The sequence below is a fragment of the Rhincodon typus genome, chromosome 6 (assembly GCF_021869965.1).
Source record: "Rhincodon typus isolate 14 chromosome 6, sRhiTyp1.1, whole genome shotgun sequence".
Classification (NCBI taxonomy): Eukaryota; Metazoa; Chordata; class Chondrichthyes; order Orectolobiformes; family Rhincodontidae; genus Rhincodon; species Rhincodon typus.
The window spans coordinates 51,246,214-51,260,167 of record NC_063337.1 but is presented as its reverse complement, the minus strand read 5'-3'; the positions used below and the strand labels follow the sequence as shown (position 1 = coordinate 51,260,167).

Here is a 13,954-nt window from a genome sequence, read left to right as displayed (position 1 = left end):
GTTTGTCTTTAAAACATTGAGTGGAAGGAAATGCTGCATAATTCTGTCATTCTACACTGACCTTAAATACACTAGAACTGTAATACCTACCAAAGTAAATGTGTATTAGTGTTTTGGTAGAATGTGTTCTACTTCAATGTTGAAAGAAGTTTCCTTGAAAACTTTCCACATCGATAAAATGAGTATAAAATTTTAATGATTGCTATGTGACTATCAAAACATGAAATAACGCAGTTTAGTGTTTTTAACACTTTGGGGGTCATTTTTAAAAAGAGCAGCTTTCTAATTCTACTTGCATTTGTTTTCTTTTCAGTAAGTTAGTAAGTTGTCTTTTCCAATCTCCCTAGGCTTAAAGATTCTTGCAGAAATGCTGAAACCATCATCAGGTCCATCATGGGGTTGACATTCCATATTGATGATCTTTTGAGTGACACAAGAAAATGTTAAAACTGAAGTTTTTAAATAGGTTTATAGCTGATGAAAATTAGGCAGGTGAAAAAAGTGGTCTGTGATGAGGTAGAAGACAAATGATGGTGCTAGACAAAAGAAAGTGAAAGAAAAGTTAAAGTAACAAAAGGTGTCTCTGTACTCCCAATGACTCCTGTCCTTGGTTTTTTCAAACTTAAGAAGCTCAACACAAGCGCTAAAGAGGATCTTCTTTTTCTATTAGACACTTGACAGCCTTCTGATCTAAGCTGTTCTGACAAATGACTTTTGCTCCAAAGCAGCTGCCAGTATCTAGGATGAATGCACCCAGAGCTACTCATAAATTCTGGAGACATGGGCTGATGCTTTTGGTACATAATAGGGAGGTTAGTCTGCCCTGTATCTGCAATACATGCTTTTCTTTACATTCCTGTACCAATGATGTATCAGACCATAAGTCCATAAGACATAGGAGCAGAAATTAGGCCATTCGGAGCATCGAGTCTGCGCCACCATTCAATCATGCCTGATAAGTTCCTCAACCCCATTCTCCTGCTTTTTCCCCGTAACCCTTGATACCTTGATAATCAAGAACCTATCTATCTCTGTCTTAAATGTACTCAATGACCTGGCCTCCACAGCCTCCTGTGGCAGTGAATTCCATAGATTCACTACTCTCTGGTTGAAGAAGTTTCTCCTTATCTCTGTTCTAATAGGCCTTCCCTTTACTCTAAGGCTGTGCCCTCGGGTCCAATGGAAGCATCTTCCCAACATCCACTTTGTCCAAGCCATTCAGTATTCTGAAAGTTTCAATTAGATCCCCCCCTCATCCTTCTAAACTCCAATGAGTCTAGTCCCAGAGTCCTCAAATGTTGCTCATATGTTAAGCTTTCTATTCCTGGGACCATTCTTGTGAACCTCCTCTGAACCCGCTCCAGGGCTAGTACATCCTTCCTGAGATATGGGGCCCAAAACTGCACACAATACTCCAAATATGGCCTTATAAAGCCTCAGTAATACATCCCTGCTTTTATGTTCAAGTCTTTTCAAAAGAAATGCCAACATTGCATTTGCCTTCCTGACTACTGACTCAACCTGCAAGTTTACCTTGAGAGAATCCTGGACTAGAACTCTCAAGTCTCTTTGCACTTCAGACTTCTGAATTTTCTCCCCATTTAGAAAATAGTACATGCTTTTATTCTTCTTACCAAAGTACATGACTTCACACTTCCCTACAGTGTACTCCATCTGCCACTTCTTTGCCCACTCTCCTAACCTGTCCCAAATCCTTCTGCAGCTTTGCCGCCTCCTCAATACTACCTGTCCCTCCACCTATTTTTGTATTGTCTGCCAACTTAGCCAGAATGCCCACACTTCCTTCATCTAGATCATTAATGTACAAAGTGAGAAATGTGGTCCCAGCACTGACTCTTGCGGAACACCACTTGTCACCGGCTGCCATCCTGAGAAAGACCCCTTTATCCCCGCTCTCTGCTTTCTGCCAGACAGCCAATCTTCTATTCATGCTAGCACCTTGCATCTAACACCGTGGGCCTTTATCTTACTCAGCAGCCTCCTGTGTGTCACCTTATCAAAGGCCTTCTTGAAGTCCAGGTAGATAACATCCATTGGCTCTCCTTGGTCTAACGTGCTCGTTACTTCCTCAAAGAATTCTAGCAGATTTGTCAGGCATGACCTCCCCTTGATGAAACCATGCTGACTTTGCCCTATATTACGATACACTTCCAAATGTTCAGAAATCTCATCCTTTACAATGGACTCCAAAATCTTACCCACGACTGAGGTTAGGCTAATCGGCCTGTAATTTTCCATCTTTTGCCTTACTCCCTTTTTAAACAAGGGTGTCACGTTAGCGATTTTCCAGTCTACTGGGACCCTCGCTGACTCTAGCGATTCCCAAAAAATGACCACTAACGCTTCCACTATCTCTTTAGCTATCTCCTTCAAGACTCTGGGGTGTAGTCCATCTGGTCCAGGTGATTTGTCCACCTTCAGGCCAATCAGTTTTACTAGCACCTTTTCCTTGTTGATGGCCACCATGCTCAACTCTGCCCCCGACTGACTTGAATTTTTGGGATATTACTCGTGTCTTCCACCATAAAGACTGACATGAAGTAATTATTCGGTTCCTCAGCCATTTCCTTGTTCCCCACTACTATCTCTCCACCGTCATTTTCCAGTGGTCCAATGTCCACTTTTGCCTCTCTTTTGCCCTTTATATACCTAAAGAAACTCTTACAGTCTTCATTTATATTACTGGCTAGCTTACCCTCATATTTAATCTTCTCCCTCCTTATTTCTTTTTTTTGTTGTCCTCTGTTGGTCTTTGTAAGCTTCTCAGTCTTCTGCTTTCCCACTGCCATTTGCCACATTATATGCTTTCTCTTTTGCTTTTATGCTATCCCTGACTTCCTCAGTCAGCCATTGTTGCCTCATCTTCCCTGTACCATGCTTCTTTTTCCTAGGGATGAATTTTTGCTGCGTCTCCTGAATTACTCCCAGAAACTCCTGCCATTGCTGTTCCACTGACTTTCCTGCTAGGCTCCTCTTCCAGTCAATTCTTCCCAGCTCCTCCCTCATACCTCTGTAGTCACCTTTATTCAGCTGTAATACCGTTACCTCTGATTCTATCTACTCCCTCTCAAATTGCAGAGTAAATTCTATCATCTTATGATCACTGGCTTCTAAGGGTTCATTTACCTTAAGCTCCCTCATCAAGTCTGCCTCATTGCACAACACTAAATCCAGTATTGCCTGTGCCCTTGTGGGCTCCACCACGAGCTGCTCCAAAAAGCCATCTCGTAGACATTCCACAAACTTCTTTTCTTGCAATCCACTACCAACATGATTTTCCCAGTCCACCTGCATATTGAAATCCCCCATAATCACTGTGACTTTGCCTTTCTTACACACCTTTTCTATCTCCTGGTGTATCTTGTGCCCCAGATCCTGACTACTGTTTGGAGGCCTGTACACAACCCCAACTATGGTTTTTTTTACCTTTGCGGTTCCTCAATTCTATCCACACAGATTCTACAACATTTGACCCTACTTCATTTCTTCCTATTGATTTAATTTCATTTCTCACTAATAAGGCAACCTCACCCCCTCGGCCCACCTGCCTATCTTTTCAATATGATGTATATCCTTGAATATTCAGTTCCCAATCCTGATCATCTTGCAGCCATGTCTCTGTGATGCCTACCACGTCATACCTGCTAGTTTCAATCTGCACCACAAGCTCATTTATTCCTTATACTGTGTGCATTCAGATTAAACACCTTCAGTCCTGTATTAACCCTTCCTCTCCTCATTTTCATTCGTTTTTCCAGTGTTTCATTGCTAGCCTTTTCCAAACACTCTGTCCTATTTGTGTCTGTGCTGGAGACTTTAATAACCTCTCCTGAGTTCTCCTTCCCTGTCATTTCTTTCATATATTTCCACTCAGTTGAATCCACCACTACAGATGTTAACATGCTGCTTTGTTTCCCGCTAGGGCAAGTTTCACCATTCCCTTCCCCCCCACTTTCTAGTTTAAAGTCCTGTTGACTAGCCTATTTACCCTTTTTGCTGGAACATTGGTCCCAGCTCGATTCAGGTAGAGACCGTCCCAAATGTACAGATCGCTCCTGTTCCAATACTGTTGCCAGCGTCCCATGAAAACGAACCCTTTTTTCCCGTACCACTCTTTTAGCCACGTGTTTACTTCCCTTATTCTCATGTCCCTATGCCAATTAGCACATGGCTCAGGCAGTAATACGGAGATTATAACCCTCGAGGACCTGTTCTTCAATTTGGTTCCTACCTCCTGATAATCTCAGAACAGGTCCTCTTTCCTCGTCTTGCCACTCCAATATCCTTTCAAGCCGGTCAGAGATATCCCTTACCCTGGAACTGGGCAGGCCACAAACCACGAGGGATTCTCGATTCTGCTTATAAAGGATACTATCTATCCCCCTAATTAGAGAATCCCCTACAACTACCACCTGTCTTTTTGCTCCCCCCCGCCCTTGAATGGCCTCCTGTACCATGGTGCAGTGGTCAGTTGGCTCATCCTCCCTGCAGCCCATTTCCTCATTCACACAGGGAGCAAGTACCTCGTACCTGTTGGACAAGGTCAAGAGTGGAGGTTCCTCTGTTCCTGACTGCAGGATCCCTCTACCTGCCTCACTTACAGTCACATCCTGCTGTCCCTGGCCACTGACCAAATTTAAATTACTTAAGCTACCAGGTGTGACTGCCTCCTGAAACAAATCGTCCAGGTACTTCTCCCCCTCCTGGATGTGCCGCAATATTTGAAGCTTCGATTCCAGCTCATCAACTCTGAGCCAAAATTCCTTGAGCAACCAACACTTGCTGCAGATGTGGTCACTGCGGTTTGCAATGGGATCAGCGAGCTCCCTCATCATACAGCTACAACACATCATCTGTCCAGCCATTTCTCTAATATTCTCTAACCATGACATGTAGTAGAAGGTGGTCATTAGATGAAATCATGGCTGATACAATAATGTCCAGTTTTCCTCCCACTTGTCATATTACTCGCACATCTTCTGGACATCGCAAAATTAATGTCTCATTATCTCCTTTTGTCTTGTATTCTCACATGACTGTTCATCTCCTGACCTACATCAGTAATTGCCGGTTTTTCTATTTCTGCTTGCATACACCAAAGTTGTATATCTTAACATCCAGTTTTGACAAAGTCATAAGTGAAGCATTGTTTTTGAGCAATCAACTTTGGAGGAAGGTGTTGCCTAACCTGAATTTTGTTATTTTTAACTCCTGTTCACTTTCTCAAGTCAGATACTTTGAAAATAATCCAGTGATACAGAGCAATAGTTTTATTTTTCCCAAGCTGTGTTTCACTCAAACTACAGCCCAGATTTTGTGGGAAGAAATTTTACAGCATTCTCTGGTGATCATGCCATGGCAATATAGGGAACAAGAAACTGCTGACTTTATTCCAACCACAGACTTAATGATTGATAAAAAGGTTCTGTAGAGAATGAGGTGAACTAGTCAAAGCAAGTCAGGGGGGCACTTTGCAATAGTAATGTCATTGGATCACTAATGTTTTAAGGACATGGGTTAGAATCCTACCATGGCAGATAGTGAAATGTGAATCTAATAAAAAAAAATCAGTCTGACATATAGCATGGAAACACTCTTTGGTCCAACTTGTCCATGCGGACCAGGTAGCCTAAATTAATCTAGTCCCGTTTGTTAGCATAGGGCCCAGACCCCTCTTAAACCCTTCCTATTCATGTTCTCAACCAAATGCCTTTTAATTGCTGTAATCATACCAGACTCCCCCACTACTTCTGCTAGTTCAGTGCGCGCGCACACACACACACACACACAAAATCCCCCTTAGGTCCTTTTAAATCTCTCCCTTAAACCTACGCCCTCGAGTTTTGGACACCCTCACCCTTGAGGAAAAAAAAAGACCTTGGCTATTTACCCTGTCTATGCCCCTCATGATGTTAAGCTTCCCACAAAGTCATCCCTCAGCCTTTGAGGCTCCGGGGAAAATAATCCCAGCCTATTCAGCTTCTCCCTATAGCTCAAATCCTCCAATCCCAGCCACATCCTTAAATCTTTCTTATAGCAATGTAAACCAGAATTGAATGCAGTATTCCAAAAGTGGCCTAACCAAAGTCCTGCACAGTTGGGAGTCACACATAGGAGAGACCAGTAGTGATGGCAGATTGCCTTCCCTAAAATGGCAATTGTGATCACTTATGGTCACCCTTGCCAAGATTAGTTTTATATTGCATATTTAAGTCAATTTAAATTCCACCATCTGCCACAGTATGGCTTAGAACCCATGACCCAAATTCAGTGCCTGACAGCTGGAGGGTTACCAGCTGTATAGCCAAAGATGAAAAAAGTTAATATTTTTGCTACAGAGAATCATGTAGTTGTTGATAAATGCAAATTCCTCGAGCATTTTGAATGGTGGAATTATTAGGTTTCAAGTTGTTAGAAACGTTATTAGTAGAAGCTTTTTTAAAAAAAAAGCATATAGCCACCCCCAATGCACATATATAAAGTCACCAATATAATCTTAGCAATTAGTGCTCAATGCGGTGAAGTTCATACTAACAGAACATGATCTTGCTAGATAATGCAAGTGTAAAGCCTTGTAAACTATTTTGCAATGTAGTTTAAAATTTTAGGAACTGAAATCCAATTTTAAAAACTGTCTCTGAGATAGTGGTGGTAAGTTAGAAATTGCCAACAGCTAGCCTCACCAGTAATGTAGAAAAAGATATTTTAATTAGACAAATGAAAATACTCTGTACATGAATCTTGAATATTTACCTAGCAGGGTGATGAAACATCTGCAACCAAACACCATCTTGGCAAGCAAGTCTGCAACCTCATCTACAGCAAGCTAAAGATTCTCAAAAAAAAAATTTAGCCTCCAATTATTTCTTGCTTAATTCCCTGTCCAATAGTGTAATAATTGCCTCAACAACTGTAAGTGCATGGTTCAAGAAGCAGCTCACCTTGTTTAAATTTCACCACCTCCTCCTACATTCTGAATTCATTAAGGGCTATATTTAAAATCAGATGGCAGCAGAAGGATAAAGAGGGGAACTCAATCCAATTTCAATTTGGGGGTTTCAATTTGGTATACACCTCAAGTTGACAGCAATAGATCAATATTTATTTAGGTGGCTAATGAAGTATATCACAACATTAACAATACTCAACCCCGAGCAGGGTCACAACATGCTAACTACATATTACAGCTGTGACTACTTTTCTTTCTCCCTCCCACCAAACCACCTGATGAGGCACTAACCTTTTCACAGCCAAGAAAAATTGCTGAATCATGCATGTAATTAAGTTATATAACCTAATAGCATGAAGAGTATGTTGACTTCCACCAAAAAAAGAAAAAAAAAACCCCAACTGTTTCCTAAATGCTCAGTTATGGTCAACCAGCATCCATGGAACACAAATCAAATGTCATTTGACTAGTAAGTGATGCAAGTGTTGTGTATTTGTCCATCTGCTACAAAAAGAAAAACCTGACAATGCAATCAGATCAAGATACGTGACTAACATCTGTAGAACATTCCCAGAAGAAAAAAAAAAGCTCTACAATAGTCAATACTTGTCAAAGCAATGGGATAGAAGGCATGAAAAATAGGTGTACTTTTTATAAGGAATGACTAAACCAAAATAAAAAAGGGAAAAAGGAGGAGTACTTGGAAGGAACAGCTTTGACAGTGATACTCAATAGTTTAAAAAAAAACACTGCTGCTTAATGGCCTAGCTTTGAGAATAATTTTGGTTGGTTGACATCAGATGCCAAACAGTATCCAGAACCACGTAATCTACAAAAGGCAACATTTCAAGACATTGGTGAACGAACGAGTCCTTCCAGTTTATTACAGAGTACAATGTTTATATAAATATTTGACTAATAAGTGATGCAAGTGTTGTGCATTTGTTACAAAAGAAAGACTTGCAGTGTAATTGCAGCAAAATAAATGGCTGTCACATTTGTGGAACATTTCTAAAAAGATCTTTTCAGCAGTCAATATTTGACAAAGTCAGTGTTTACAATGTAACTGTATTTGGAGTTTTATTAATCTACAAAAATTAAAAATTTATGTCATCTGTTAAAACTAAAAAGTTGACAATGAGTAGGATAGAGGAAAACAAAAAAAAAAAAATTAAATTAGAAGCAAGGTTTAGGATCAAGAAACATACTCTAATCATCATCATCAGAATCAGAATCAGAATCATTACTTTTTCCTCGAATTGCTCTTTTCTCCATTTTAGTGATACATCCACTTTTTCTTTGCAGCTGGAAAGGTGGTTCCATCAAATTTCCACTAAAATAAAAGAATCAGAAGTTAAATCATTTTTGTTTTATTATCAAGTAGAAATATAAACATAGATGGATGAAATGCTGTTTTGCACCTCAATTTTTGTGAGCAGAGATACAAGCTGTAGTAACATTTAAATTTAAATAGCCTGACATAGTTGCAGATGTGAAGCAATAAATTTGCACCAACAGTTTCAGTGCTGTCTGAGAAAATGTGTGGCAAGTAAACGATGGAATCAAATCTCACCAACTGTTGAAGCCAAGTCATGACAATAAATCTGGGAAAAACAAAACGTATTCATACCATGCAAACTTAAAACAAATATCAAATGGAACAAAACAGCCTGCATAAAATGTTTCCAAAACAAAGATTTCCTTTCCGGTAAGTGAACCATCCTATACAATACCGATTTGCACTCTTTCTAGAGTCTGCCAAATTGTCACATGAACAGAGTTGCTGTCTTGGCTCAGTAGTAGCCCTCATGTTTGGGTTCTTAAGGATAAGGTTTATGGCCTGCCCCAGAGACTACAGGGTATAAGACACTCTGTTTAAAATCTAATTGGCAGCAGCTGTGGCAAAGGTCTTATCTGTCCTGTTAGGTGGTGAACATAAAGACTAATATGTTTTCAGAAGAAAAACCAAGGAGTTGACAGTATCCTGCCCAAAACTATCCCTCAATTGCACAATGGAAAACAGATGTAATGTTTCTGTGGCTCTCATGCAAATTGGTTCCTGATGTTTCCTTCAAAAAAAAAAAAAAAAAAGTTAATTAGCTCTTAAATAATGTTTGATGGGGGAAACAAACATGTATCACAACAAAACACTGCCTTTAATGAAGAGTGAGCAAATGTTACGGTAACATGGGCTGCACTTATTTCCACAAAGTACCTTGAACATTAAGAGTCCAGAATGCCAAACCAATTAAAACAAAAAATTGTACATGGAGAAATATATTAGGCATGTTTGATCTCAAAGCCACAAAGTCATAGGAGAATGTTTTTATTTGAACATCATATCTTTCATTCAAAAGCAACTGCGATTTCAAAAGTACTTTGTCTCCCAAACTGAGATGTACTAACCAATTAATTTGAGCTAAGATCAGGAAGTGTTACCTGTAGTTAATGATAGCAGCACAGCCCAGTCGCCATTCCAAAGTTTCAGTTGTGAAGTTGTCTGTGCAACCAAGGTCATCAAACCCAACTATATAGTCTTTAGCTTTTCCATCTTTTACCAAAACCATTGTTGGGATTATTTTGATTCGTAATCTTTCAGAAAGGAAAGGAGCCTTTTCTGCATTCAATTTGATGAACTTTGTTTCAACATGCTTTTTAGCCAGAATAGCCAAGTGCTTGTCTACTATCTTGCATCTGTACAGAAGAACAAATTAAATTAGTGAATTATACTGAGCACATAAGAAAATACACACAAATAAAAGTTATAATGTAATAAAATGATTCAACCACATTTGAATCCTGAAGAAAAAAAAAGTTGCTGTACAGACTGAAGAGATACGAACATCTGATTAGTCTTCCAAATTAATAATAAAAAATTGAATATGTTTATCAATTATTTCCATTGATCAGCAAATTGAAAACAATGCCACAAACTTGAGATAAGCACAACATATGCAGAAAATTTTCATACGGTGACTTACTGTAATACTTTACCAGAGTATGTGACAGATGTTAAAGCTCTGTTTCAAAAGTTACTGAATATTTAAAATGATATGTCAAGACGACAGGAAGTAGGGTGCTGCTGTAACCCCTGAAGAACTAGCTTTACAGGCTCACGTTTTTAAAAAAAAAAGTGGGCACCCAATTCATACCACTATGTTGCAATAAAAGCGCAGAAAAACTGATGGCTAATGGGAAGCTGGAAAGTCATTGTTGCCAGCTTTTTTCACCTTCTCACTCATCCAATTCTCGAACAGCTGATTTTTCCAGTTCAAACTTTCTCATGCAACCATCTATTTCTTCAGTCACTGCTCCATTTAAGCTATTGGAACTGCCAGTTTATTATTTGGCATTATGTTTTACAAATACACCAGTCATCAGGGAAATTTGCATATTTAAACTGGAAGCTTTTCAATTATCAAAGATCAATTGTCAAAATTAGTACTTTGGAAATTGATGCATTGCCTTAGTGGACACGTGCTAATGCTGACCTTGAGTGGGGTCTTGATGAAGTGATATGGGAATAATTGAATTTAAGGAGGTACTTTTGAACTAGACTAGCAGCCACAGGCATGTACAAATCTAAATATTCAAGCAGAAATATTTTTAATTTACAATTTTTATGAATGAAATGGAGGTATATATTTTTGGGAAAAAAAACAAAAAAGTTAACAGAGCGAGGTGTAGAGCTGGATGAACACAGCAGGCCAAGCAGCATCATAGGAGCAGGAAGGCTGACGTTTCGGGCCTAGACCCTTCATCAGAAATGGGGGAGGGGAAGGGAGTTCTGAAATAAATAGGGAGAGGTGGATAGAAGATGGATAGAGGAGAAGACAGGTGGAGAGGAAACAGACAGGTCAAAGAGGCGGGGATGGAGCCAGTAAAGGTGAGTGTAGGTGGGGAGGTAGGAGGAGATAGGTCAGTCCAGGGAGGATGGACAGGTCAAGGGGGTGGGATGAGGTTAGTAGGTAGGAGATGGGGGTGTGGCTTGAGGTGGGAGGAAGGACAGGTTAGGGAGGTGGGGATGAGCTGGGCTGGTTGTGGGATGCGGTAGGGGGAGGGGAGATTTTGAAGCTTGTGAAATCCACATTGATACCATTGGGCTGCAGGGTTCCCAAGTGGAATAGGAGTTGCTGTTCCTGCAACCTTCAGGTGGCATCGTTGTGGCACTGCAGGAGGCCCAGGATGGACATGTCGTCTGAGGAATGGGAGGGGGAGTTGAAATGGATCGCGACTGGGAGGTGCAGTTCACCAACCTCTGGATCCAACGCATCATCCTCCAACATTTCCGCCATCTGCAATCCGACCCCACCACCAAAGACATTTTTCCCTCCCCACCCTTATCTGCTTTCCAGAGGGACCATTCTCTCAGTGACTCCCTTGTCCGCTCCACACTCCCCACCAGCCCCACCACTTTTCCCTGCAACTGCAGGAAGTGCTACACCTGCCCCCACACCACCTCCCTCACCCCCATCCCAGGCCCCAAGATGACTTTCCACATCAAGCAGATGTTCACCTGCACATCTGCTAATGTGGTATACTGCATCCGCTGTACCCATTGTGGCCTCCTCTACGTCGGGGAAACCAAGCGGAGGCTTGGGGACCGCTTTGCAGAACACCTACGCTTGGTTCACAATAAACGACTGCACCTCCCAGTCGCGAACCATTTCAACTCCCCCCCCCCTCTCACATGACATGTCCATCCTGGGCCTCCTGCAGTGCCACAATGATGCCACCCGAAGGTTGCAGGAACAGCAACTCATTCCGCTTGGGAACCCTGCAGCCCAATGGTATCAATGTGGATTTCACAAGCTTCAAAATCTCCCCTCCCCCTACTGCATCCCAAAACCAGCCCAGCTTGTCCCCACCTCCCTAGCCTGTCCTTCCTCCCATCTATCCCCTCCTCCCACCTCAAGCCACACCCCCATCTCCTACCTACTAACCTCATCCCGCCCCCTTGACCTGTCCGTCCTCCCTGGCCTGACCCATCTCCCCACCTTTACTGGGTCCAGCCCTGCCTCTTTGATCTGTCTGTTTCCTCTCCACCTATCTTCTCCTCTATCCGCCTCCCCCTCTCTCCCTATTTATTTCAGAACCCCCTTCCCCTCTCCCATTTCTGATGAAGGGTCTAGGCCCGAAACGTCAGCATTCCTGCTCAGCCTGCTGTGTTCATCCAGCTCTACACCTTGTTATCTCAGATTCTCCAGCATCTGCAGTTCCTACTATCTCTGATACGAAGTTAACAGAGCAGCTGTGTAACACCAAGAGTTCTTACCCACAAGAGTGCAAAGAACAGTAGTGCTGTTTTGGGTTTCTTCATGATCCACTAGTTGGAAACTTGGATGGTGGCAGAGAAAGTAAATTTCTTTTTGGTTCCACAGTATTGAATATTTTGAACTTGAGAATCAGGGGGTATTATAATTAGCATTATTTCAATGTCAGACAAGTAGGATCACCAAGACTTGTCTGAAACTCAAATAATGGCAATTATAATTACCCTCTGATTCTCAAGTTCAAATTATTCTGCTTTGTCGTCTTGCTAGAGAAAAATATGTAGCTCCTCACCTAAATGTAGTATCTCTGTAAAAGTGGCAAATCACATTTTTACTCTCTTTAACCTCTTGAAAAAAATCTTTTTCACTGGGAATCTCCTTATATTCACCATGGCCCTTGGAAAGCCATTCCTGCATTTCAATTTAAAAAGAGAAAATGTTTAAGTGCTTTACATCAAAAAACAATTATATTTAAAAACATTGATGTGTATTAAAGAAAAAAAAAGTCCATTTGAATGCGACACTAATCCCACAGCCCAAATTGATCAGTAGTTTGAAATCTCAAATATTTACTTGAATTTATACTGAAATTTCTATTTCCATTTAAATGTTGTTAAAAAGAATTCAAGACAATAAAATTAATGTACTTTCTCATACACTTTAGAATAATATTCTAGTTTGCTAATATGGTGCAATTTGGAATTGACAAGCGTGCGTTTGCTTAGTGCAAGTTTCACCTGTTTCTGATGCTGTGCTTTCTTCATTGATTCAAGCCTCTTTTCTCGAAGTTTCTCCAGTTCATCTGCATCCATCTTCTCAAACTTTTCAATCTCCGTATCTAGATGCTGTTCCACTATCTCAGTTGTTTGGAGCATTTGCTGCTCAAGAACTTTACTGAGCATAGCCACTGAGGGGTTACTTGCCATTCTTGTCAATTAGGAGTACACTGTGTAGAATTCCTAAAAAGAGAAATACATGCAGATATTTCTGCAAACAAAAATCAACTATATTACATTGCTAAAAAGTTTATTACATATATGAGCAACATTTCACCAAAGTCAGCTGACAGTTTTTGATTCCACAATTCATTAGTCATTGTAACCATTTAAATTTTCTGAACAGTACACAAAAATCTAATTTTCTAATCAATTAAAATTTAAATTAGTTTCCATATCTGCTTCAGCCTATACCATTCTTTTCTTTTCACCTTCAGCTGCTTCATTTTTAAAATTCTGCCTCCATCAGCAGCTGCTGTTTGTATATTCCCAACAGAGTTGCTCTCCCTCTTTGGTGGCTCTTGTTCTTTTTGGAGTTTTTTTTTCTTCCTTGGAAGTACTCGGAGGAAGAAAAGGAGGAGGAGAGAACAACTGCTAGAAGGACAAATTCACTAAAAAAGGAGACAGAGACAATAAACATTGATGCAAGTAGGGAAAATATATTTTTATAACACTCCCAATCAGACTTGGCAATTTTCCTTTCATCATGGAGATAGCCTATTACAAAAACCTCCTAAAGTCTCTTAATAATCAAAAACAAAACCAAAACCCAGGACCAGTGCAAAAGCCACTACTTTTCTACAACTCTCAAACTGAATGTTTAACAGAACAAGCAGCAATCTGAGAAACAAACATACCGAGGGGTTTTGACACGGAAGATGCTCAGTGTTTTCCCTTGCGTCAGAGACTAAAAATAGAGGATAGAGGATATTGTT

The 13,954-nt window shown here is 40.6% G+C and overlaps 1 protein-coding gene across 4 annotated transcripts; it reads right to left on the bottom strand.

Annotated features, from left to right (window-relative positions):
• Positions 1-7,101: 7,101 nt before the first annotated feature.
• txndc9 (thioredoxin domain containing 9) lies at positions 7,102-13,797 on the bottom strand. Of its 4 annotated transcripts, XM_048598006.1 has the most exons (6): positions 13,451-13,762; positions 12,981-13,202; positions 12,536-12,654; positions 9,410-9,664; positions 8,218-8,303; positions 7,102-8,093 (listed from the first exon to the last, which is right to left on the bottom strand). In XM_048598006.1, the coding sequence occupies exons 2-6, from the start codon at positions 13,167-13,169 to the stop codon at positions 8,068-8,070; spliced, it is 675 nt and encodes a 224-aa protein (XP_048453963.1). In that variant the 5' UTR covers positions 13,170-13,202; positions 13,451-13,762; the 3' UTR covers positions 7,102-8,067. The 4 variants fall into 4 exon arrangements, with proteins under 4 accessions (XP_048453963.1, XP_048453962.1, XP_048453961.1 ...); XM_048598005.1 differs by having other exon boundaries at positions 7,102-8,303; positions 13,451-13,752; XM_048598004.1 differs by lacking the exons at positions 7,102-8,093; positions 8,218-8,303 and adding an exon at positions 8,350-9,039 and having other exon boundaries at positions 12,981-13,230; positions 13,451-13,797.
• Positions 13,798-13,954: the final 157 nt, after the last annotated feature.